At 44.2% G+C, this 24,756-nt stretch overlaps 1 protein-coding gene and 1 long non-coding RNA gene across 5 annotated transcripts in view; both read left to right on the top strand.

The window, feature by feature from the left end:
- The window catches only part of CDC14A (cell division cycle 14A), a 165,168-nt gene that overhangs the window by 93,187 nt on the left and 47,225 nt on the right, over positions 1–24,756 (top strand). For all 4 annotated transcript variants that reach the window (XM_040998412.1, XM_040998415.1, XM_040998414.1 and 1 more), the window contains 3 exons: positions 5,399–5,486; positions 12,356–12,586; positions 17,207–17,345. In XM_040998412.1, coding sequence (XP_040854346.1) covers positions 5,399–5,486; positions 12,356–12,586; positions 17,207–17,345 — 458 coding nt within the window. The remainder of the gene's footprint in view (positions 1–5,398; positions 5,487–12,355; positions 12,587–17,206; positions 17,346–24,756) is intronic.
- Positions 12,603–15,164, top strand: LOC121168374. The gene is made up of 2 exons (XR_005885718.1): positions 12,603–13,234; positions 13,286–15,164. It is a non-coding gene; the product is annotated as an uncharacterized LOC121168374 (long non-coding RNA).

Genomic DNA, 24,756 nt, shown 5'->3' on the forward strand with positions numbered 1-24,756 from the left:
GGCATCAGGAGGTAATCTGAGTACTTGGGTCCTTGGTGGAGGGGACTAGATGGAGTTACTGGCTCCTGGATTCTGCCTGTCTTAGACTTAGCTATTTCAGCCATTTACAGAGTGAGCAGACAAAACACATTTTTTAAAAAATGGAAATTCCTGTCACAAGACTACTGGGGTCAAGCAAGTCCTGTAATGAAGTTACTAGGGTGTGTCTTCAGCACCTGCAGCAAGTATTGAAGGTGTACCTCCCACAGTTAGACTGTTAGACCTGTCAGAAGCATTCCTCTGAAGCCACCTCATATTGGTTGCACTTCCAGAGGCCACCAAGTTAAGGAAGCGAGATCCCTTGCTGTCCACTGCAGCTGCTCAAGTGGAGGGACACAGGGTTGTTTCACATCAGCTCACACACTACAGCTGCAGTGTTGGTTCTGAGATCTTGGTTGGTTGGTGAGAGACGTAGTGTTCTGAGGTCTACCTGTCCTGAAGAATTTCTTTTCTGCTCTTTGATGATTGATTTCTGCGTCTTCTTTTCCCTCTGAATTTCTTGCAGTCTGAGCTCTATCTTGACCACTCTGCTGAAACTGTTTTTGCTAACATGGGATTTAGCAGATCCAACTGGCTCTGTTTGGACTTCCTCCTTGATTAACTCTGTGGCCACTTTAATTTTGGAAACTCACTTTCCTTCCAAAACTTATAACTGCTATTTCTTAGGTTTCTCCTTTCCCATCCTTGAGAATTCCCGTCCTTGAGAATCTTTCTTAATTTCTCTTGCAAGTCCCTCTTCCTTTGTCCACCCGAGGAGCTGCTGCTGCAGGACCTGGTCATTTCTGTTTAGCATACTTTCTGTGATTGAGTGCACCTGTTGCCAAGTTTCAACCATGTTGCAGACCCCAGATCCCCGTGTCCTGAGCACAGGGATGGTATCTATGAGCAGGCGCTGGCTCTGCTCCCTGCCGTAGCCTCACCAAAGGTGCTCTCAGTGCTGGGCTGTTGCTGCAGTCTCCTTTGTGAGCTTTCTTCCCTGCAGCTGTCTTCCCCACCACAGCTGTTATGGGCAGAGGTGATGTAATTATCCCTTTTCTCTCCATTCCAGTGTGTCTCTCCAAAGCAAATCTAAATTAATAACCTAGAGTTTGATTATTAATTAAAATCAAATGGAATGACAACTTAATTTAAGCCAAACAATTCAAATATTTGCTCTGTGTTAAGCTCATAAAGTGCTAATCCTTATGACATATTTACATTTATGTAATACAGCTATAGTGATAATACTATGCTGTTGTTTTTAAAGATTAGGAAAATATCGGGAAGACATTTTCTTAATTAAACATTTAAAATATTTGCTTATTTGAGTGACAGAGAGAGAGAGATATGGAGGGAAAGAGAACAAGAGATCTTCCATGTGCTGATCCATTCCCCCAAACCTCTGGGGCTTGGCCAGGCTGAGGTTGGGAGCACAGAACTCCATCTGGTTTTCACTGTGGGTGGTGGTGGCCCATGCAGTTTGACCATCTTCCGCTGCTTTTCCAGGCACATTAGCAAGGAGTTGGGTTAGAGGCAGAGCAGCTGGAATTAGAACTTAAATTCTGATATGGGATGCTGGTGTTGCAGACAGTGGTTTAACGCACTGTGCCACAGGGCCAACCCTCAAGAGGAGACTCTAATGAATTAAAGAAAAAAAAAAAGACATTGAGTTCTGTCTCCTCAATTTACAAAAAAATAGTCTTTATGTTGTTGTCATACCTCTGTGGACTTACATGATAACATACATCCAGGTTCATTTATCTTTTCTTTTATGGATGTTATGCAGACAACAGTAGCGCCTACCTCAGAGGGCTCCAGTGAGGGTCGGATGGGTTGCACAAACACAGTGCGGCCTTGAAGACAGCCAGTGGTATAGATGTATTTGCTGGGACTGTCACTGTGATTGGTCATTCCCACTTGCCTTTGGCCTCTTAGAGCATGCTTATTGTTACTGTACATGTGACACTAGCTTCCCGTTCTTACTGTGCAGTAAACGCTTTTCAAACATTTGGCTGTTGAATTATAGTTTAAGATTGTTTGCTTATGTTGTATTAGAAAAATTATGTGCTAAAAAGAATTTGTGTTTTCATTGTTAACCTCAAGAACTATTTTTTGCATCTTATTGTATGTTTATTACAATGGTAAGTAGGCCAACTATTTTTCACAGGCATAGGTGTGCTTCTTTCAGATATTATAAAAATTCATTATTTCAAATAAGTCCTGTAGTATTAATTTATATTATTTTTGAATGGTTTTATTTTATATTTTAGTTATTTAAAAGCCACAAGGGGAGAGAAGGCAGGGAGGGGGAAGGGAGGAGAGAGAGAAATAAAAAGAGGTGGGTCATAGGTCATCTATCCATTGGTTCACTCCTTACATGTCCGCGAGAGCTGAGGCTGGGCTAAAGCAAGGCCAGGAACTCAGGTCCTGCCTGCCATACAGATGTCAGGTGTCTAGTATTGAGCTGTCACCTGCTGCCTGGGATTGCACATGAGCAGCATGCTGGAGTATAAAATGGAGCTGGGACTTGAACCCACACACTTTGATATACGCACCCCAGGTTGTGTTTTAATCACTGTAGCAAATGTGCCTCCTCCAAATTCTATTCTAAATGTTCCAGGAGAGTTAGCTATTGAAAAAATCTGTGAATATTTTGTAGACTGAAGCATCTTATAGCAAAGTGAATAATAATAACACCTATAAATACATTAATTTCAGGAATTTGGATTTCTATTTTGGAGGTTTCTTCTAGAAAATTCATCCACAGCTCTACCAGGAAGTATTCGATGTGGAGTAAGCTTTAGAGCAGCAGAGGTCAAACCATAGACTTATTGCTTCCTTCTTCAGATATTTGTTTATAAAATGTGGTAAAGCTGGAAAGTACCTGAAGTTCCATGTAATATAGATTTTGAAGTATATGTGTTTAATTAGAAAAGTTAATTTGTACCACTTAAAATATTCTATTAATAAATGTTGGGAAGTATATGGATCATTATGAAAGAAAATGCAGATATTAATTTGAAAGATTACCAAAGTAGGCTTATGTTTTATTGGGCCAGTTAAAAACTATAACGTTAATTTTTTTCCAGATTTAGTTTTTATACCTAAATCCTTTTGTTTACTCCCTCAACCATAACCAAGGTGATGAGGGTAGCCCAGTAACATCTAATGTTCATCCTTTCAGATAAGGAGATCTGCAAGCATGTTCTTTTGACTTGAATGAATGTATCCTAGTGAAGCCATTGCCTCTCTCTAGATAACTGTAAAAGACTAGAAATTTATTCAGATGGATATCTATGGCTCAAATAAAATGATACCGCACAGTATATTTATCTCACTTACTTGATAACAAAGATGCAGAAATAGTACATTTAGAAATCTGTTTTTATTTACTGTTCCACAAAATTCATATTTGTCTTTGGATGATCAGAACATACCTTCATTCTTGAATTTCTATATAGTGTTTTAAGCTTAATAATCACTGGAGAGAGATATAGAATCATTAGTTAAAGCTTTTAAAAATAATAGATATTTGATTGAGATGAGCTTTATTAGCTGCTTTATTCAAATTATTTTAAACAAATAAGTGGGGTTGGAGCAGTGGTGTTCCTGGCTAATTTTCCACCTGCTAGAGCTGGCATTCCATATAGGCATTGTTTTGTGTCCTAGCTGCTCCACTTCTGATCCAGCTCTCTAGTATGGCCTGGGAAAGCAGCAGAAGATGGTCCAATCTGGGAGACCAGGAAGAAGTTCTTTGCTCCCAGCTTTGGAGTAGCCCAGCTCTGGCTGTTGCGGCCATTTGGGTAGTGAACCAGCAGATGGAAGACTTCTTTCTCTGTAAAATCTGACTTTCAAATAAAAAATAGATAAATCTTTCAAGAAAATAATTATGTTTCAAATTTAAGTTAGTGCATGCATTCTTCTTTCTTAGTGTCTCTAAGATCCTACTTGGGGCACTATGATGATATTATGTTTGTTACTACTTTATTAATGTGATTCAGACATAAGGTTTATTGGAAAGTTGAATTTGTAAGTCTCTTGTAACTGAAAAGAAACATCTGCACTTCTAGATTTAAAATTTTGTAGTCAAGCTTTGGTGTTCACAGAAGCAGTAATGGATAATTTAATCAACACAGTGTCTCCATCTTTCCTTTGCAATGTTATTCCGACTGGTTTAACAAATTTTGAGTTCCTACAGTAATACACAGACTCTGTATTTGGCTGCGATTTCCACCATTGAGGTCTTGTCATATAGGGGAGGAGAGAGGGACAGTCACATGGCTGCATGGAGAGAACACAGCTGTGTTTCTTCACTGCCTAGAAAATGGAGACCACAGGGGTCTGAAGGCAAACGTGTATCATTCATTTTTTTATTTGACATGGGGTGAGAGGAGAGGGCCAAGCCTGGGCCAAGTTGGAGAAGGAACCTCTAACTGAGTCCCAGTCTCCCATGTGGGCAGCAGGAACTGATGTACTTAAGCTGATGCCCTGCTGCCTCCTTGGCAGGAAGCTGGATCAGGAACAGAGCCAGGATTCAGGCTTACCCACAGATCTGCATTCCAGCCTCCCATTTGGTGTCCTAACCATTATGTCCAATGCCCATTCCTATTTTGTGGTGCATCCCACAAATATCTCTCAATTACTTGCAGAATCTTAGGTGACCTTGGTTCTATCCCAGTGTCCATGTGTACAAGGGCTCAAGCAGAAGGTAAAAAATGGAGAGGATGCTGGAATAATGAGGAACTGCTTGATCCCTTTCCAAGCAGCATTTGTCTTGTGTCACTATCTGACCTTCTCTGGGTTGGCAACCAGCACCCTGGTTTGTGGTATACCTTGAGGGCTTACGGAACCTCATTCCACTACTCCCCCTGCTTCCCAGGATGCATATCAGCACTGACAGCAGAGCTAAACCACAGAATCAGAGCAGCTCTGACTGTTCGTCACGAGCCTGATGCCGATAGATGGTTTCCATTGTTTTCATTTGTTTACCATGTTCATGAAAAGGGCTCATGTTTTTCATTTTCTCTCACCTCCATTTGTTTATTACCAAGACAAGCAGTGTATGTTTTCGTTTCTTTTCTTTGTGAGTGGCCAAAAGACAAAATTATTTTAAGCACATACTTTTCCCTTAAAAAAAGCTATTTTTAAAAATATGGTCTAAACTTTCTGCAAAATATAAGTGAAAATTTTCTATGTTAAACTGAAGATAAATAGTATTTGAGAATCAGTACATGTCTTTATTTTAAACTTTATTACTTAGGTCTTCATGTTTGTCCAATTAATATAAATCTAATACTGTGAAGATTTTTTGTAAGGGTTTCCTAAATTGATTAAGAATTATAAAATATTTTTCTTTTTTCTCCCCATAAAATTCTGCCAGCGAGTTGAAAATGGTGACTTCAACTGGATTGTCCCAGGAAAATTTTTAGCATTTAGTGGACCACATCCAAAAAGCAAAATTGAAAATGGTAGGTTTTTTTTCTTTTATCATCCAAAAATTAGTTTTAGTTCATCTTCTCTTATTTCTTAATTTTCTCAAGTAATCCTTTCTTCTGATACTGTTTTCCAAAAATTCTCTTTAAAGTTAAAGCAATTAAGCAGTGGTAGATAGTTTGTAAAATATATGTTTCTTCTAGGTGGGACTATAACCAGTGTTTTAAATAGCAACTTTCTTAGAATGGCATAAATAGGACATTCACATTATGTGACTCAGTTACCAAAGAAGAATCTGAAAACTCAGAAACAGATTGCTGAATTCTATCAGTAATTCCTGATTTCTCCTAGTGCTTCTCAGATTTATTTGATGGTTGAATATCAACATAATGTTGAATACTACTAATGATGCTTAAATGTCACTGAGTACCTATTAGGTGCTGGTTACTAGCTCATTGCAGTATTATCTCATTTAATGCTCACACAGCTCTGTGAGATGTAGATGCCATTACGTCCCTTGGACACAGGGAACATTGAGACTTATTATCAGAGAATTTTCCCAAGCTCACAGAGTAATAGGCAGAAATGATTCTTTCAATTAGAGCTGAGCTCTAAAGAATGCAACTAGATTGATTTTTTTTTCAGTTCCGTTGTGACTACTAGGAACAATTTTCTAGCTGAGAGTAATTTAACTACTTCTTTGCAGAATATGCATGGCCATGGTCATATATATATATATTCAAGAAGCAAGTGCAAAACAAAAAGTAAACATCTTGAATGAAATAAGATCAGCTATGCTAGTTTGCATTTATGATTTTTTTATCTGTGCCACGATTTTGTTGATTTATTTTTGCATGTGATCTAAGTTATTTAAAGTCTTGTACTTTTAAAAACTACTCTGGTTTTCTTACATATGAATACATCTGCCTACAGCTCTCATTTCTTTAAATTCTTTTGGAAGCAGAATCACCAGATAAAAAGTTATATGTATTTTGTGCTATAATTATGTGAAAATTCTCATTTATTTAGCTCCATGTATTAATGTGGGGGAACAACTATGGCTGCCACTTGTTTTTTTTTTTAAAGATTTATTTTTATTGGAAAGGCGGATATACAGAGAGGAAGATCTTCCGTCCGATGATTCACTCCCCAAGTGAGCACAACGGCCGATACTATGCCCATCCGAAGCCAGGAGCCTCTTGCGGGTCTCCCACGTGGGTGCAGGTTCCCAAAGCTTTGGGCCGTCCTGGACTGCTTTCCCGGGCCACAGGCAGGGAGCTGGAAGGGAAGCGGGGCTGCTGGGATTAGAACCGGCGACCATATGGGATCCCGGGCGTGCAAGACTTTAACCACTTGCGCCACCGCGCCGGGCCCTGAGCCTAGTACGCATGTCATCCTCTGTGTGACGGGAACCATCTCTGGCGAGGAGCAGTTCTGTTATGGAGAAGGTGGTGATGCAGAGGGGTTCCCCAACTTGCTCAGGTTCACACAGCCAGTATGTAGGGGCAGGTGGATTCAAACTTATGTCCAGAGATGTTCAAATGTTGTGCTTTATTTTTAAATTAGTTAACAATGCCATATAAGGTCAGTATGGAAAATATATGCAAAACAGGGAAAACCCTTTAACGTCATATCGTCTGGAAGCAACTACCTTTAAGATATTAAGATATTTAATTTGTGTCTGTACAGAAGCACTTCAGAAGTTCATGGAAAACGATACTGTTTGCATTGGTGCAAACATTTTGAAATCCAGTCTTAGTTTTTTCATAGTCTGTATTTTTCATTTATGTAGAAGTCTCATTTCTTTTTCTATGCAAATGTTGTGCCTTCTCATATGGAGGAAAAAAGCCCTGGAAATTCTGCTTACCTAATACTTGGTTTTCGTGATGACTAGTACAATTTCACTAATGACTGCCCTAGGTTAAGTCTTGACATTTTACTGGCATGCCATTTGGGAGATCTGATATTCACTAAGGGCGTCTTCATCAAAAGGAAGCCCTCCCTCCACCCCTGCCCCGTTCCTTTGTATAAAGGACTTTGATTTTGTAAAAACTTGTTGAACTGAAGATAACAGTAGAGAATTGTTTTGCGAAGGCATTAGTAAGCTTGACTCCACCGCAGTGGGATCTTGGGATGTTCTTTTTCTTTGCTTTGAGTGGTGAAGCCCTGTGTTTTCCGAGGAGCTGGGAAGTCCTTCTAGATCTGTGAGTAGAAAAGCTGAGATTTTGGAGGTGTGAATGCTTGCATAGTGGTTGCTAGGATGTAGCAAAAGGCATCAGTCAGGAGAGGGCAACCAAGGCATTCCTCTGAGCCAGTCTTGACTCTGTGCTAACCCTGGAGGAGAGAAGAAGGAGCTCTACTTTTATGTAATTACGTTTGGTTTAGTAATTTGAATGATGACCATAAAATGAAATATATTGTGAATTTCAAATTTCCTGAAAAAGATCTCGTAAGTAGCAATTCCATTCTTTAAACATACTCTACACATGCAAAGAAAATGACTTGAAACAGGGAATTCCACCAGTTGGGAGCATCATCGGCCTGCTCCTTTTATGAGAGGGAGGGAGAGAGAAAGAGAGAGAGAGGGAGAGAGAGAGAGAGAGAGAGGCTCTGTGGTAAGAGGGGCAGGCTGAAGCCTGCCTGGCATCATCCCTTTCTGGGCGTGAACACCAGTAACTGCTGTTCTTTCTCAGTTGTCACAGTGGGGCGTGAACATATTACAGGAAGTACTTCGCATCACTTTGAGCACTTAAAGCGTGCTCATTCGATAATACATATTAGGGTTACTTTTATTCTTTTTAAAAATTTCTTTATTTATTTGAAAGGCAGAGTTAGGGAGAGAGGAAGAGACAGAGAGATCTTCCAGCTGCTGGTTCACTGCCGAAATGGCCACCATCATGGGAGCTGGGCCTGGAACTTTTCCCAGGTCTCCCCTGTGGGCGTGGGGACCCAAGCAAGTGCGTTATCCTCAGTAGCTTTCCTAGGTGCATTGGCAAGAAGCTGGATTGCAAATGGAGCGCCAGGCCCCTATGTTTAGTTTTTAAAAAATATTTATGTAGGGCCTGGCATGATGGCTAAATCCTCACATTGCAAGTGCCAGGATCCTATGTGGGTCCCTTTTCTTGTCCCAGCTGCTCCACTTCCCTTCTAGCTCCCTGCTTGAGGCCTGGGAAAGCAATAGGTGATGGCCCAAAGCCTTGGGACCCTGCACTTGCATAGGACACCCGGAAGCTCCTGGCTCCTGGCTTTGGATCAGCTCAGCCCTGGCCATTGCAGCCACTTGGGGAGTAAACTAGTGGATGGAGGGTCTTTCTCTCTGAGTCTTCTTCTCTCTGTAAATCTGACTTTCCAATAAAAAGAAATCTTTATATATACGGATAAATTTATGTTTATGAAATTTATATATATACAAAAGGCAGAGTGTCAGGGAAGGAGAGGGAGAGAATTGGTCTTCCACTTGCTGCTTCACTCCCCAAATGGCTGCAACAGCTGGCTCTGGGCAGAGCTGAAGCCGGACCTGGGAAATTCATCCTAGTCTTGTGCAGGAGCAGCGGGGACCTGAGTACTTGACCTTTTGATGTTGCCTTCCCAGGTTTATTATCAGGAAGCTGGGTCGGAAGCAGAGTAGATGGGACTCAAACTCACACTCGGGCATTGGTTACTGTCATTCTAAGCAGCAGTTCAACCTGCTGTATCACATGCCGGCTTCCGTGATTATGTTTTTGTCATCAGTAATCTTAATTCTTAGACATATATTTTTTGTTATCCTACGTTTGCCTACTCATTGTGCAATTTTTCCTTTTAATACTGACTGGGTAGGTAATCATTTGAATCTTCCATTCTTCAATTTCCTAGCTTTAGATGAAGAGCTGGGAAGAAATGAATTTTACGTTTTCTGATAGCTGTGTTGTCTGTGTGGGTAGCTCACTTCTGTGGCTTCTGCCTGTTTCACCAGTACCAGCGCGCCATCTAGTGGGCAGAGGTAGTAGGTGTCGGATGTAGCTTGGTGGGATGGATTTGTGAACAGTGTGCCTTGCTGAACCCTGTCCCAGGTACAAAGTATCCAACTAGGAGTGGCCCATTAGCCTAGGAGTTAATAGGTATGTGTCCCCTACTGGGATGCCTGGGTTCCATGCCATGCTGGGGCTCCTGACTCCAGCTTCCTGTCCATGTGCAGTGTGGAGAGAGCAGGTCCAGGAGCCCGCAGCACCATCCAGGTCTCCCATGTTGGTGGTGGCTAGGGGCCAAGTACTTGAGACATTACCTGCTGTTGTCTCAGGTGCATTATCAAGGAGTTGGATCAGAAACCAAGTGACTGGCACTCAAACTAGTGTTCTGCTATAGAATGGTGGCTTAGTCCTCTGTGCCAAAGTGCAGACTGGTCTTTCTGGCTCTCACAGTCTTTCATAAAAGCACCTGAAGACATTGGTAACATGCACAAACAGTAGAACTGAGATCATAGGATGTTTCCATTTGTTTTGTTGATTATAACTGACCTGAAACAATTGTAAGGTATATTTTGTTTTAAGTTTGTTTCTGTTGCCTTACTTGGAGGCTTAGCTGGCAGAATGAAGTGGAGGCTTACCTGAAGTCCAGGACAGGTGTAGGAACCTGGCGGGCAGGGCTTAGATGCTTGCCCTGCCTCTTAGTGGCGGTGTATGAGCCGGTTCATCTTTGAAGGCATCAGGAACCGAGTGATTGCAGGATTTAATGAGACAGTCCCGCCGAAGCAGCTGGCATCCTGCCTGGCACACAGTGACCCAAGCAGTGTTAGGAGCAGTGATTGTCATTGTTGTTTCCGTGCCCTGTGGCCAGATGCGACAGTTCTGTCCAGTGTTCTTTCCTCAGACGATACCATTGTTTCTGTAAGAGTCAGGTTAGCCAAGCTGTCCTGGTCAAACCCTCACTCCAGATGAAAAGTCACATATGAAAATAGAGGGGGGGAGAAACAGTTGGGAGTTGGTGTCGAAGTTTAGTTTCTAGAACTCGGGGGCTCAGAGAAGGAGTCATTCATGTGGCTGATGCTTAGACCTCTGACCATGCAGCCACTGCTTGGACCTGGGCTGAGAGGAGGAGCTGGCCTCCAACCCCCGGCCCCCGACCTCCGACCTCCAAGGCAGGTGCTGCAGGATGGCGCTGCGTGTGCCCGCCCAAGCTGGGTGCTCTGGCCGCTCCTGGCTTCTGCTGAGGTGGTGCTGCCAGGAGCACAGCCAGGAGCTCTTCTCCCTGCAGTTGCCCTTCAGCGCCTCCTAGTTTTAGAGGCAACTGCAAGTCAGCTAGAAATGTGGTCTGGGAAATGCAATACATGGGCCTTTGCATCACAGCGTGGAGTTGAGCTGAGAGGAAATAAGAAATGTTCAGCATTAGCATAATGCAAAGGCCACGGTTGTGGTGCAGAGGGGATCTGACACATGGGCAGGCTCTGCTGCTGCCACCCTGGAGCCAGTTCCTCAGGAGATGGTCCTATTCAGTTAGTGTGCAGTGTGCCAGGCATCAGTGCACCCAGAATGGGGTGCAGATGAGCTCCTTGGGGTGTGAGAAATCACCCTGCTTCACACCAGGGCTGCTGTGGCGGCCTGCATGGCCCAACCCCTCACTGAGTGCCACTCCTGGCTGGCCAAGACTTAGTCTGTACCCGAGAAGGCTCTGAGTTCCCAGAAACACCTGCCCATGGTAGAGCTGCTGCAAAGCAGAAGGGAGTTCATTGCTCAAAAAGGGATGTTTACTTATGTCTATTTGTAAAATATGGATGTTAGCTCTGGAAAAAAAAAAAGGCTACTTATTTGGGATGCAGACCAGGAGAGCTCCCAACTGTTGGCTGAAGCAGAACCTGGGAGCTGTGAACTCAACGTAGGTCTCCCACATGGGGGGCTGGAACCCAGTTACCTGGAACACTACCGTTGTGTCCCAGGGTTGGCATCGGTAGGCAGCTGGACTCAGGGGCCAGCACTGTGAATCAGTTCCAGGTACAGCTATACACCTATGCAGATGTGTCTTAATGCTGGGGTAAGGCCCACCTCTGTATTTTCAATTGTCAAAAATTGTCTATGGTGTATAATGTGTTTTTTTTTTAAAGATTTATTTTTATTATTTTTTCATTGGAAAGGCGGATATACAGAGAGGAGAGACAGAGAGGAAGATCTTCCGTCCGATGATTCACTCCCCAAGTGAGCCGCAACGGGCCGATACTATGCCGACCCGAAGCCAGGAGCCTCCTCCGGGTCTCCCACGGGGGCGCAGGTTCCCAAAGCTTTGGGCCGTCCTCAACTGCTTTCCCAGGCCACAGGCAGGGAGCTGGAAGGGAAGCGGGGCTGCCGGGATTAGAACCGGCGCCCATATGGGATCCCGGGCGTGCAAGGCGAGGACCTTTAACCACTTGCGCCACCGTGCCGGGCCCTATAATGTGTTTTGAAATATATATATATATGCACAGATAGACACATCACAGAACAGCTAAGCCAAATTTCACATGGCTCACCTTGCCTGTTTGTCCTTTGTGTGTGTATAATCTACCTTTCCAGTTACTTTCAAGTATTCAACATGTTGCTTTTAACTAGTCACCAACTGTTGCACAGCAGATCCACAGAAAGGGTTATCCTGTCTCATTGAAATGTTACATCCTTTGGCCAAGGTCTTCGAACACTGCCCCTGCCTGCACCTCTCTCCTTTTAGCTTCTTCCTCTAGAGCCTCTATTTAGCTTGCTGCTCCAGAGGTTGGGCTGGTGTGTGTGTGTGTGTGTGTGTGTGTGTGTGTGTGTGTGTGTGTGTGTGTTCCATCTCAGCGGCCTGTGCTGTTTGCAGCACCGTGCCCATGGGGGAGCTGGCTTGTATGGCTGTGAACCCCCGCTGTCCCCTACGCCCTGGGTCAGCGAGGGCTCTGCTTACTGTTCCTCTTCCCCTCCAGGTTACCCTCTGCACGCCCCGGAAGCCTACTTTCCTTACTTCAAAAAGCACAACGTGACTGCCATCGTGCGGCTGAACAAGAAGATTTACGAGGCGAAGCGCTTCACGGACGCCGGCTTCGAGCACTACGACCTGTTCTTCATCGACGGCAGCACGCCCAGCGACAACATCGTGCGCCGGTTCCTGACCATCTGTGAGAACACCGAGGGCGCCATCGCCGTGCACTGCAAAGGTGGGCGGGCGCCGGGAGCGGGACCAGCTCAGCACACGACAGAAAGCTGGAGCACCGTCACCCCCTCCGCGCCTCCCCCAAAGCAAAGGGTCGCTTGGTGCGGCCAGCTGGTCCTGGCGTGTGTCTAGGCTCCGTGTCCCCGTCCACTGGCTGACAGCGTCCTGCTCTCCTCTCCTCCACTCCCCTCTAGTCCCTTGCCCCGGCAACAGAGCCTACTTGGGCCGGCTTGGCTGCTGTGGTGCCTCTGGAACTGAATGGAAAGGCTGGCTCGCACAAGTGAAGCCCTGGCCCATGGGCGTGCATGCTCCCTGGCAGGCAGGCTCTTGAGAATATAGGAGGTATGGAGTTGCCCAATCAGTGACCACTTCCTGTAGTACAGATATGAGGGTCTCAGGAAGTGTGTGGAGAACAAATTTAGATGGGAATACCCGCTTAGAAGTTTTGAGGATCCCTTCCTGGGTTCCCAATACTGCACAGGACACAGTCCTGTATTTTCTCTGATAGTCTCTCAGTGCAAGTCAGAAAATAGGAAATGGCATTTGCTCTAGGCTTAGCAATTAGACTCCAACGAAACTCAGATTTCCTTTTGGCTCTTTTTAGAGTGTATAGACTTTGGAAGGTCTTTGTCGGGGTCTCTGACGTCCCTGTGTGGGATGGAGCCGCCTGGCGCCTCACACGCCGCTCACCGCGCGCCGCCAGGTGGCGCTGTGCGCGCGCCGTCCGAGGGCGAGCTTCATGCTGATGCTCCCGTAGGAGGGCGGCGAGATGGCACTGTTCTTTTCGTGTTCCTGGTGCTGCTCTGACTGACTTGTTCAGACGAGCATGGCTTTGGATCTGACAGAAGTTAAAGTACCATTTTGTAGGCCCTTGTTTCTATGTTTAAGATGCGAGTAGGTGGAGGTACTTTGCCGAACATGTGAGCGGCAAAGGGAAGCGGGAGGGATGGGGAGGGAGGCACGTGGCCCCTGTGTCTGAGGGCGCCCCGGGGACCCGGCTTTGCCCGCCTCTGGGTGATTTTGAGGGTGCGTTTACCTCCCTTCTGGCTTTCTAGCAGGGTGGCACCAGGGTGTGCCGGCAGTCCCCCTTCGGGGAGGCTGGACGGGGCGGGAGGATGGGGAGTGCTGGAATGGGAATGATGGTTGGCGACGGTCTGTTGGCTGCTGAGAAGGCGTGTCTCGCGCACCCTATAGTTGCTCTTCTCAGGGGGTGATCCATTTGCACCCCCAAGATTGTCTTCTATCCCGTTTTATTAGAAATTGCCCAGGTCCAAGTAAAAGCCTGCGTGTCACACGTTTCAATTATCCATGGAACCGGAGGACTCAGAGAGAAGGCAGCCACACTGATCAGTAGGAAATACCAGCCGCTGTTTCCAAGTTTGGTTTTGTTAGAGAAATCGGTATTTCTCCTGGGTTTAATTTAGCCTGGTTTCCTGTTTGTTCACTGTGTGGTCACTAGGTCACAGGCTGTCTGCAGATGGAGGAGAGTCCACATCTTGGCCCATCACGTTCAAGGGAGAAGAGAGGCAACGTTTTCATTAAAACTCACATTTTAAAATTTATGTATCTATTTAAAAGTCAAAGTTACAGAGAATTGTTCCATTCCCCCAAATGGCTACAAGTGCTAGAGCTGGGCAGGTCCAAAGCTGGCAGCCAGGGTCTTCCACCTGGTTGTAGGGCTGGCCAGTACATGGGCCACCCTCTGCCACTTTCCAAGACCATTAACAGAGAGCTGGATGGGAAGTGGAACAACTGGGACTTGAACTGGCACCGATATGGGATGTTGGCACTTCAGGTGGAGGCCTAACTTGATACACTGCAGCTCTGGCCCCCACATTCAGCATCTTTATGATAGTGTTGCTCGCCTAAGAAACACGTTGAAAGTAAAAATGCTAATGTGAAATATTCTCGTTACAGGTGATGTTGTTTTTACACCCTTGACTTGTGTTTAACTTTTAAGTAATAGATCGTGCAGATATTTACGAGTGGTTTTGCAGAAGTTTGTATGTTCTTGTCTAAAATCAGAGCCTGTAGCATGGAGCTGAGTTCTTAGGTAGATCATGTGTGGTGACATCTTTCTTAGATGTTGTTTCATTTGCTTCCATTTGTACACACATTCTTTTAGCAGTGTTATGTCTTTGGTTTAATTACAGCTGCATTGCTTTTAATGGAAGACTAATCTAGTATAGGTCTGTTAATTATTTTTGACATCTGCCCTGATTAAGTCAGCTTAATTTTCTGAGACTTGAAGCAATGATCAGTAGAGGAGGGAGAGAGAAGCTCATCCTCCATCAAGTGAAGTTTGCTGGCCGCTGGACAGAGAACGAAATCTGTCATGTGTCAGCCACGTACTGAGCACAGAGACGGCCTGGGAAGGAGTGAGTGAAGCCTTGCAACAAGCACCTGCTGTCTGTAGGGATGGCTGCGAGGTCTTGAGATATTCTCCAGCACAAATAATAATCTAAAATACAACCACACTGTGAAACTCCACTATGTGGTTATTGATGTTCTATAGGGATCTCAGAAAGCGACTGGAACTATAAAGCAGTTGGTGTTTGACGGGGTATAAATAGAGCACTTTTCAACATCTTGTCATGCTGTGCCAGGGAGCCCTTTAATTATGAATGCTTTAAGAATTTTGCTCAAGTTTTTATAGAAACTTAGTGAAATGTTCCTATTCTGTTCAATTGCGGTAAGAGCTCCGAACTATTGAGTGCTAAGTACATTCTTTTTATAGATCTAAATTATAGACTCTTTTTTTAAAAGGGGGATGCAACTTTAGTTCCAGTGAAATTTGAAAATTTTCCTGCACCACCTTTTCGGTTGCGAGAGCTCCCAGGATCGCAAGGGAGGGAGCCAGGTGGCTCCTTGCACAAAGGAGGGGAACAATGAGAGATGGCGTGGTCCCCAGAGAGAAGTCTGTCTTCCATTTGGGCTAGTGAGCCGAGGAGGGGCTGGGGGCTTCAGGGCGCTCAGCTGTGCTTTTTCTCTGTGGTTCCCTTAGACCTGTCAGGATGTAGGGGATTTGTTGCAGTATACCTCGCTTCTCCCAAATAAATGAAGGTCTCCCAGTGAAACTGTTAAATACATCTTGACAATAGGATGCTGGTATCATGATACTCTTAAGTAGCAGAATGATGGACTTGTGAGTATTGCTGAAGGACTAATAATATGGGGGAAATAATATGGGAGAGGAGGATGGGGAGGGTGGAAGAGACATCCCTGAGCCTATGGAACCATATCATGAAAAAAAAATACTATATTTAAAAAAAAGTGTATTTTGTTTCTGGGGGAAACAGAAAGGCCAAGTATTCTTAACTCTTAATATTAAGGGAAGCACCCTAATTGAGAGCACAATTACACTTCACTCTTTTCTAAAGAATGTTGGCATTTGCTCTGAGGTGTAAGTTACTTCACTTGAAAACAGGATACACACACCTATTATACACATCTCATCTGATAGAACAATGTGTCTATTCTTCAAGAACTAATGGGATGGGATGTGTGTTTGGTTCAGCAGGTAGACCCTGACAGGGGTGACTGCGTCTCTTATCATGATAGTTGGCTTGTGCCTTCCGTTCCGGCTGCTCCATTGCATCTCTGGTTTCCTGAGAGGATGCCGAGGGTGGCTCAAAGCCTTCTGTTGCTGCCACTAAGTGGGAGATGCTGATGGAGTCCCGGGCTCTCCTGCCTGGTCCAGCCCTGGCTGTTGCAGGTCGTTGGGGACTGAATCAGCAGATGGCAGGTGCTCTTTGTCCTGCAGCTCCCCACCCCACCAATCTCACTGCATTGCAAATAAGATGAAAATAAATGTGAAAAATTAAGACATATTGAGTTGGACTAGTTGTGTGTTTTAAAGGTTTATTTCTTTGCTTTTTCAAAGACACAGAATGACAGAGAGAGGGAAACACACATGAGGAGAGCAAGCGAGAGAGATCATCTATTTGATTTACACCCCAAGTAACTGCAATGGCCTGGGCTGGGCCAGGCCAAACACAGGCACCTGGAAATCCTTCCGGGTCTTGCATGTTGGTGACAAGGGCCTAAGGACTTGGGTCATTTTCACTACCTTCCCAGCTCCATCCGCAGGGAGCTGGGGTGCAAGCCAGGACTCGAACTGGCACTCATGTGGTATTGGTGTTGCAAGTGGCGGCTAAACTCAGTGTGTCATAATGCCGGCTCCATCCTTATTCTTTTTAAAAAACTATTTTCATGGATGAAAATGATGTTGTGCCAGTTTTCGATGTCAGAAGTATCAGTTATCTCGAACTGTTGCTGTGGCCCATTTAGAGTGCCTTCCTCATTGAGCTCTCGATGGGTGCCCCCAGCCCCCTCACATGGCCTCTGTTCCATCCAATCCTGTGGTCTGCTGCTGTCAGACCCACCTGCTTTTATTACATCACCTTCTTGTCCCTAAATCTATGGCAACTCCATTTTACCCTTCCTTTGTTGAAAAGTAAAATACAGCTGCCTGCACGCTGGCACCTGCAGGCTGATTAGCTATTGACGAGAGTACTGCACTTGAACCTCGTGGGCTTCTGGGCAGGGTTTGATTTGGGTGTTTTGTTTTTTTTTTGTGGGTTCATTTGGCATACTTTGTATTTCTTGGTTCTCTCTCTTCCAGCTGGTCTTGGGAGAACAGGGACACTGATAGCCTGTTATGTCATGAAACACTACAGGTTCACACACGCTGAAATCATCGCTTGGATCAGAATATGCCGGCCTGGCTCCATTATAGGACCTCAGCAGCACTTCCTGGAAGAGTAAGTACACTGTCTGCCTACTCAGCCTCCTTGTCGCTGCTGCTCTCTGCCCGGCCTTCCTCTGGGCCGTGGACCATGCCAGGCCAGTGGCTGCAAGATGGCTACGTTGCTGGAGAAGCCTCTGCTTCTGCTAGGATGTTGTTGATTTGACAGCTAATACATTCTAACTTTGTACCTTTTATATCTCTTAGATCAGGTGAGAGAGAAGAAAATCACAGAGCCATCTCTGCCTACCCTTTTTCTGTCATTTTCTCTGTGTGATCTGGCTACAGTGCAATTTTCTTATGTCATCCCACTTGGCACTTTTCATTCTTTTCTTTTGTTTGCACGTCTAAAAGCAGAGCTAAAGGAAAAAACCCCACCATAATTAGGGTCACTCATGCTCTCCTGACAACTAACTGAACTGCTGGCACAGTGACAACTTACAGTACACAGGAGGAGTTTGCAAGGAAGGAAAAAGAAAATGCCGGGTTTTACCCTGACCCTGTGATTGGCTTTATGACTGTGATTTTAGACTACTTACAAATTCACGTATTCACTCGTTCATCAAGTCACTTACTTGTTCACTGATGAACGTTCTGTCCCCACCCGAGGAGGTGCAGAGGTGGAACCTCTAAGGTGCGCAGGTCTTTCTGGTCCACCTGGGTTTTCCTTGAAATGCTAGAATTTATCATTATGGGCCCAGCACGATAACCTAGTGGCTAAGGTCCTTGCCATGCACACCGAGATCCCATATGGGTGTTGGCTCTAATCCCTTAGCCCTGCTTCCCATGCAGTTCCCTGCTTGTGGCCTGGGAAGGCAGTAGAAGATGGCCGAAGCCTTGGGACCCTATACCTGAGTGGGAGACCTGGAAGAGGCTCCTGGCTCCCGGCTTTGGATTGGTGCAGCACCATCCATTGCTGCTACTTGGGGAGTGAATCAACAGATATAAGATCTTCCTCTCTGTCTCTCCCCTTCTCTGTATATCTGACTTTCCAATAAAAATAAAATAATTCTTTACAAAAAGAATTTATCATCCATTTGGTCATTAATAAAACAAGAATGTGAAATGAACATCAGTTGATCCAGGTCCAACTCCAGTGTTATAAATTAGTGATGTACTGAAAATGATTTTTCCTTTTTTTAAAAAAAGATATTTCTTCTGAAAGGCAAAAATTTTTTTGCAGAGTGGAGAGGCAGAGAAATTTTCCATCTACTGATTCACTCCCCAGTGGCTGTAAATGATCTGAAACGAGGAGCCAGGAGCTTTTTTCTGGTTTCCCATGTGGGTGCAGGGGCCCAAGGCTTTGAGCCACCCTGCACTGCTTTTCTAGGCCGTACGCAGAGAGCTGGATCAGAAGGGGAAGAGCTGGAGCGTGAGCCAGCATCCATTTGGGATGCCGGTCCTTGCAGGCAGATGACTTTCCTTTCTAGGCTAACAAGGCTCTGTTTTGAGTACCATTGTTATATTTCTTCTCAATTCAAATCATTTGAATCATATTGGTAAGAAATAAATGATTCTGAATTTCAGAGAATGGTGCTGTATCCAAGCTCTTGGCATCTGAAGTGATAAGAAAAATTAGAGGTTGAGAAACTACTGCTGGGCTAGTTCTTCAAGATGTGGCCATCGTGAGCTGGAGGAATGTTCCTTGAATAGGTGCCTTGCAAACATTCGCCTGGCACCAGACACTGCTTGGTGTAGTGTGCAGTGAGGATGTGTCAGTGAGAATGCTACGGTCAGGGTCATCCAGGGTCCTCAGGGGTCCTGTCTCACGCCTGCACATGCTTTCCTAATGCAGATGTGTCTTTCCTCTGTGTATGTCAAAATCCTAACAAAGGAAAGAAGAGCAGAAGGCACAGGCACCCTAGACTCATGGAAAGTGTTTCCACAGAGACACTTCAGCTTAAGATGTAGAGATTCTCCCTTGATCTGATCAGCAATGTGGCTTGTCCCAGGTTGGCCATGAATAGAGGTGCAGGAATGCCTCACTTGTGCGATTGATGGACTGTCCTAGGCCATTTTCGCACTTAGATTAGAACCTTCCTGAAACCAGGGCTTTTCTTTTCTTTTCTTGTTTTGTTTTTAGTCTTCGGCACTATAACTTTTGTATTTCATACTGCTTGTTAAGAACTCCCATGGAAAAATGACTTTGTTACTTATGCCTTGGCTGGGCTTTTTCAGATCACTCCCTTCAAGGTGCCTCTAAGCGGCACCACCAGTAGTGTTTTTACTTTTTACACTTATTCTTCCCTCCTCTTTCCCTCATTCTTGCTTTAAATAAGATTTATTAGTTTGAAAGGTAGAGATGCAGGGAGAGAAGACAGAGTGAGGGAGACAGTTGATCTTCCGTCTGCTTGTTCACCCCTGCAAGTGGCTGCAACAGCCAGGGCTGAGCCAGGTCTAAGCCAGACACCTGGAGCTCCAGCTGGTTCTCCCACATGGGTGGGCAGGAGCCCAGGTAGTTGGGACATCTTCTGCTTCCTTCCCCAGACACACTGCCGGGGAGCCAAATTGGAAATGGAACAGACAGCACTCAAGGTGATGCACCAACACCACACGCAGGAGCATCTTAACATAGCTATTGGTAGAAGACTAGTGCGTGAGGGACACTCATTTGTTCCACAGATGCTGATTGGCTTCTCTTTCTGGGTCAGCCAACATTCCTGGCCCCAGGGATACTGCAGCGAATCTGTCAGTCGAGGTTCATACTTGGAGTACTTAGATGTTCAGTGGGAGAAGCGTGCACGTGGATATTTAGGTTGGTTTCTGCTCTGATGAGTACTGAGAGGATGGAGTGCAAACTGACTGACGGGGCATGCTGCAGCACCGGGTCTCTAAGGAGACCTGGGGCTTGTGTAGGGGAAGGATTGAGTTCTGGCAAAATCAGCATAGCATCCCTTGGGGCTGGAGGGAAACAGCATTTTCACGCCAGAAAGACTAGTGTGGGTGGAACATAATAAGCCTTGAGTTGGAGGGCTGAGCTGTAAGTTCAACCACCTGTCACAAAGCGAATCCACCCGTGTAACCTCTCCTAAATCAGAAAATGAAACATTGCCTGCACGCTAAGCCCTGGCATGTCCTTTCCATTTGCTACTGATTACAAAGGAGCTGCTACTTCATTGCTGGCAACATCGAGGAGTTTTTTCTGTTTCAGAGCCTTATACAAATGAAATTACACAGCATGTTTATCAGGCGGCTTTTAGGACACAGCAGTCTTCGTTGTGTCAAGAAATAGGTTGTTTATTTTCATTGCTTAAGTATGTTCACTTGTTTGAAGACACGAGAAACCTTTACAAAGTTTGTATGAATTGAATGAAATGGTGAGCAATTTTTGGTGCAATGATGTTTAAGTCTATGCCTATGAGGATCTTCAAAAACTTTTGAAAATGGTGTGCACATTTGGTCTAGGGGTTAAGTTACTGGCTGGGACACCTGCATGTTACACTGGAGTGAGTGGGCTTCAGTACTTTCACTGTTGAAGGATATTTAGGTTGTTTCTAGGTTTTGCTGTTTCCCTGTCTTTTGCTTTGCTTACCTCCTGTGAGTGAAACTGGCACTGTGCGTGTTCCGCAAAGCAGGCGCACATCTCTTTATATTTTCATCAGCCATGACTTTTTAGCCTTTTACATTCAAGCTGTTGGATTTTCTTTGTAGTTATCATTAGCTTTGTAGCTTTAATTACCTTTCCCTGATGACTAACGAGAATCAAGATCTCTTAATTTTTAATAACCATTTGCATATTCTGTTTTGTGAAGTATTTTCTTATGTCTCATATGTTTTCTGTTTCACTTTCCCTTGGTGATTTGTTAGGCATAAGAATATTCTGGAAACAAGTGTGATGTAAATATGATTTACCTTCTTTCTTGTGCATTTTCAATTTATTTGTAAAAAATCCTTGTTTTATTTATTTTATTTGAAAGGTAGAGATACAGAGAGAAGGGAAGATAGGACAGTTTCCCATGTGTTGCTTCACTCTCCAAATGGATTCAGCACTCAGAACTGAGTGATCAGGAGCCAGGAGCCAGGAGCCAGGAGCTTCTTCTGGGTCTCCCATGTGGGTACAGGGGCCCGAGGGCTTGTGCCATCTTTTGGTGCTTTCTCAGACTGTAAACAGGGAGCTGAATTGGAAATGGAGCAGCTGGGACACAGACCAGTGCCTGTATGGGATGTTGGCACTGTAAGGTGGAGAGTTAGTCTGGCTAAGCCAGTGCACCGGTCTATTTCATTGATTTTTTTCTCCCTCATAGGCAGTGCTTTCTTTATACTATTGTAGATATCTGTATCAAGCCAAAGTATGACTATATTGTTTTATGTTCCAGAATTTCTGTTGATTTTTCTATGACACTTGGATTAGGTTAGCAGAAATTACTTCAAAAATATCTCGTAAAATGAAATAGAAAGTATCTTCTTCTCTGTCTCCTGACAAGAAATGCATACAAGATGGCATTTTGGGAACGAAAAATTGTGTTGATAGAATCAAAAGAAGGTGAAGGTCTATTGGAAGTGTCCATTGGCTTATGTGACAGAGGTAAACCAGGATGTGGCCTTAACTGAAAGTTGCTTAGAGTTAGATGGGGAGAGACCAGAGGTTGCAGGTCACCAGGTGGCCTTGTTTCCACTGCCGTGGTGTTCCTAGGTGGGTGCTGAGCAGACTGAGCTGTCCAGGTGATGTCAGCTCCAGTGCTGCTGGTCCCAGGGGCCCCAGGTACCCTGGGAGCTAAATACTGTGTTCGTTGTCTTCACTGGCATTGTCAGCATTTCTTTGATGGCATTGTCTTTGATTTCTTCTGTGTTGAAGATTGATTTATTTGAAAGGCAGAGTTACAGGCAGAGAGTGAGAGACCTTTCATCAGCTAGTGCTCTCCCCAAATGACTGGAACAGCCAGAGCTGGGCCGCTCTGAATCCAGGAACCTGGAATTCTGTCTGAGTACAGGGTCCCTGAGACTCGTGTCATCATCCTACCCTGCTTTCCCAGGCACATTAGCAGGGAGCTGGATTGCAAGTGGAGCAGCCACGACTCAAACCCACACTCATGCAGAATGCCAATGCCAGTGTTGCAGGTGGAGGCTTGAAGTTCTACATCACAGCACCAGCCCCTTGATGTCCCTTCTCCCATCCCTTATATACATGACCTCAATCCTTCTCCTAAGCTGTGTTTTATGCCAGTTCTGGTTATCATTTTGTCCCTGTGTGTTGCTTTTGTTAGCTGATAAAGCTTGGTTTTCCCTGTTAAATGGAAACCATTTAAAAGACAGGAGAAGAGTTTGGCTTGGTCTACCCTTCTTTCAGCATATATGAAGGCTCCATTGATTTAACTTTTAAATAGTTATTTCTCATTTTGGACTTTGCTGTTGTAATTGTCTGTTGGTTTCAAGCCTTTTTCAGGAGCCTTTAGTTCACCTGTCTGTATCACTGAAGGCTACCTTTGGCATCATCTTGCAGGTGGCAGGGATCTCCCCATCGCTGCCCCGCATTTTCTCTTTTATCCCTTCCTCCCACAGATATGAAAACCACACTATGTTAGGCAGTGTTCTAAGGCACCTGGGAAATTGCAGTAAAACTAAAAAAAAAAAATTCTGACCCATTGGGTTTGAGAGAGAGGAGGAAATGGGAGAAGATGTTAATAGACGAATTGCATCGTTTGTCTGATGATGGCAGGTGCTGTGTAACAGAAGTGCTTGGGGCCAGTGCAATGGCTCAACTGGCTAGTACTCCATCTCTATGTGCCGACATCCTAGCTATTCTACTTCCCATTCAGGCCTCTGCTTGTGGCCTGGGAAGGCAATGAAGGATCCTGAACCTGCATTGGAGACCCAGAAGAAACTCCTGGCTTTGGGTCAGCTCAGCTCTGGCCGTTGCAACCAATTAGAGAGTGAACCGCAGGTGGAATATTTTTTTTTCCAGAGTTAATGTACTTTATTTTCCTTGTGTAGAAAACCATGTTGTAGCCACAGCTGGGGTTTGGGTCCTCTGCACCAACATACAGGTGTGGATTTTCATGTGATGGTCTGTGACTTCCTGGTAAGCCAACTTGGTGAACAGGGTTAATTCATTTCTTTCTCTCTTTCTTTCTTTCTCTCTCTCTCTTTCTCTTTCTTTCTTTCTTTCTTTCTCTCTTTCTTTCTTTCTTTCTTTCTTTCTTTCTTTCTTTCTTTCTTTCTTTCTTTCTTTCTTTCTTTCTTTCTTTCTTTCTTTCTTTCTTTCTTTCTTTCTTTCTTTCTTTCTTATTATTTTATGATACAGTTCCATAGGCCCTGGCATTTCCTTTATCCCTTCCCCATAAATCCTTCCCCCCTCCACTGATTTCCCCTATATTAATACAGTGTTATAGTTCTTCATAAACAGTCATAAGCCCATCATTGTGGGCATGGACAATGGCAGAGAGTCCAGCATCCTATTGTCAAGATATAGTTAATAGTTTCACTGGGAGTCTAATTTGATCTGGAAGTAGAGATGCATACTGCATTGCATCCTCACATTTGGATATGATAATCTCTATTACATAGTTACTAAAACATAAGTAAATGAAAGTAAATGAAATCTCCTTAAATGAAAAGCCACAATACAAAATCAACAACAGGAAAAAAATCGGAAATTTACAGTACAAAGAAATTTAGTAACATGCTGAGTAACTAATACATAACTGAAACAATGAAGAATATCAAGAACCTTCTTGAAGGCATGGTATGACTTACGAGTCAATGAAGAAGTTAATAAGAAAGAAACTGCTTTGAAGAAATGAAAATAAAAACCAAAACATCAAAATCCATGAGATATAGTTTCTGTTGATCTTTGTTGGTGTGATATGTCTCCTGTAGGTAACAGATAGATGGGTTTTGTATTTTTAATCCAGTTACTAATTTATGACATTGGATTGATGAGTTTAAGCCATTTACATTCAGGGTTAATATGAATAGGTGGTATTTTGGCCCTGTCATTTTAGGGTTGTCCATTGTTTGCTTTAGTCTTCACTGTCATTTTACGGGGATGATCTTCACATTTGGTTTTGATGAGTGCTATTAATTTTTTTAAATGATTATATTTAGCAGTTTATAGTATTTGAGTGAGATTTTACAGAGCTTCATGCATTTTAGGATAACCAAACTGATTTATAATTCTAACAAGTCATATATTAACAATTCAGGAGTAGAACAGTTTTAGGTGGGTGCACAGAGAAATCTCTAACATCTTAGCTAATGAGGAGCCTGATGAGTAAGGCACAGGCTGAGTAATTATAGACCAGCTGACTTTTTCCTATCTGTTCAAATCTTTCTGTATTAGTCTCTGTCTATCTGAGCTAACTATGGGGCTGCTAAGCAACTCTGATGGTCATTGCCAGAGAGGGTGGCGAGCCAAAGTTGGAACTAAGTAAGGACCAAAGAAAGGTCCTCTCCTGAGTCAGGAAGGAGACATACAATTCTCTCTCTGA

This window comes from Ochotona curzoniae, unplaced genomic scaffold (genome assembly GCF_017591425.1).
Source record: "Ochotona curzoniae isolate NIBS_2020 unplaced genomic scaffold, NIBS_Ocur_1.0 scaffold_1037, whole genome shotgun sequence".
Classification (NCBI taxonomy): Eukaryota; Metazoa; Chordata; class Mammalia; order Lagomorpha; family Ochotonidae; genus Ochotona; species Ochotona curzoniae.